Here is a 1,909-nt window from a genome sequence, read left to right on the forward strand (position 1 = left end):
GGTAGTGGGAAATGGTCCTTTTCTATGGCCAAATTCAGCTTGCAATAGTCCATGCATATCCCCCACCCCGTTGTTGTCCTGGTTGGAATTAATTCGTTCTTGCTATTGGCGATGACGGTCATACCCCCTTTTTTTGGAATGCATTGCACTGAGCTTACCCAACTGCTATCAGATATGGGGTAGATGACATCGGCATCAAGCCACTTAACAATTTCTTTCTTGACAACCTTCCTCATTGCAGGTTTTAGACAGCGCTACCTCTCTATAGATCCAGTTTTTCTTTCTTCAAGATGGATCTTGTGCATGCAATACGAGGGGTTAATCCCTCGAATGTCCACCAAGGTCCATTCCAAGGCTTTAGCGTACTTCTTGAGGACTTGGATAAGTGTTTCCTCATTTTCTTTGCTCAACGAAGCAGAGATTATAACGGGCATGGTGTCATTGCCTCCTAGGTAAATGTATTTGGGGTGCACTAGAAATGCCTTCATTTCTAACACGGGTGGTTCCTCCAAAGATGGCTTAATTCGTTGCGTTAATCGCTCAGATAAATTCATTGATTCAAAATTGTGATCAGTCTATATTGTGGCACAACTTTCCTCCATCATTGTGCCAATCTCAAAATCTTCTTCTTTAGTTTCTTCTTGAAGCTGTGCCATTGTCCTTCCTGCAATTCCCCAATATATTGATAGTTTTCTATATCATTCGGGTATTTTAATGCATTAAGATCGTTGAATTTAACTTGCTGATTATCAACCCTTATAGTAAGCTCTCCCTTTTGTACGTCAATCAGTGCACGCCCAGTTGCGAGAAATAGGTGACCCAATATAATTGGCACCTCAATATCAGCTTTGTAGTCTAGTATAATGAAGTCAGCTGGAAAGATAAATTTGTCTACTTGCATAAGCACATCCTCTATCTTGCCCTCCAGATGCGTTATCGACCTATCAGCCAACTGTAATGTGACTGTGGTGGGCCTTGTGTTGCCAATGTCTAACTTTTTGAAGATTGATAAGGGCATCGGGTTAATACTTGCCCTTAAGTCACAGAGTGCGTTTTCGACTTCTTTCCCCCCAATCGAGCACGACAATGTGAAGCTTCCCGAATCTTTCATTTTCTTGGGGATATTATTCTGGAAGAGTGCACTACACTCGTATGTTAGTGCAACGATTTCATTTTCCCTGATCTTCCTCTTGTTTGCGAATATATCTTTGAGGAACTTCACATAGCTGGGCATCTATTCCAGTGCTTCCACTAAGGGAATGTTAATATGTAGCTGTCGGAGAACATCCAGGAACCTCTGGAATTGTTTATTGTCGTCCTTCTTTTTCAACCTACACAGGAATGGTGAAGGATCCCGTCATATTTCCTGATCAGGATTGTTTCTTTAGGTCCTAATTTACTGTGCTCTTGAGGCTAGAGATTGTTCCGGTGAGGGTGTTTGTGATGATTTTAATTCTAGGGTCTTTGAAGAGTCATGTGCAGATTGCATCTGCGTAGTAATCCTTACGTCCAAAATGGTGGTTCTACTGCTTGTGGTTGGGTGGTCATTATTGGGGGTTGTTTCTTCTGATTATCTTACTGCTTTTGGTACTATTAACACGGGGACCGCCTTTTTACCGCTTCTCAATGTCACCGCTTGCATTGTTCTTTTCCACTAGTTCTGGGTGCTTCTGAGTTGCTGGGTAGTGTACTAGGTGGTCTATTTTTCAATTTGGTTGCAAGTTGCCTAACCCATACCTCCAAGTTCCTAATGGAAGATGCTTGCAATTGAATGAGCGTGTCATTCTTCTGGATGTATTCTTTGAGTAGTGATTCTAAAGACGATGAATAGGTTGAAGTGTTGGATGAAGAGGGTTGGTTGTGAGGTTGTCTATTTTGATAATGATTCTGGCCTTGACCTTGATGCTGA

At 42.0% G+C, this 1,909-nt stretch overlaps 1 protein-coding gene across 1 annotated transcript; it reads right to left on the reverse strand.

Annotated features, from left to right (window-relative positions):
- Window positions 1-601: 601 nt before the first annotated feature.
- Window positions 602-1,234, reverse strand: LOC120088215 (uncharacterized). The gene has a single exon (XM_039045355.1). It carries the CDS (start codon window positions 1,232-1,234, stop codon window positions 602-604), a length of 633 nt encoding a protein of 210 aa, XP_038901283.1.
- Between the last annotated feature and the right edge of the window lie 675 nt (window positions 1,235-1,909).

Source organism: Benincasa hispida, chromosome 10 (assembly GCF_027475165.1).
Source record: "Benincasa hispida cultivar pf3 chromosome 10, pf3_genome.v1.1, whole genome shotgun sequence".
Taxonomy (NCBI): domain Eukaryota; kingdom Viridiplantae; phylum Streptophyta; class Magnoliopsida; order Cucurbitales; family Cucurbitaceae; genus Benincasa; species Benincasa hispida.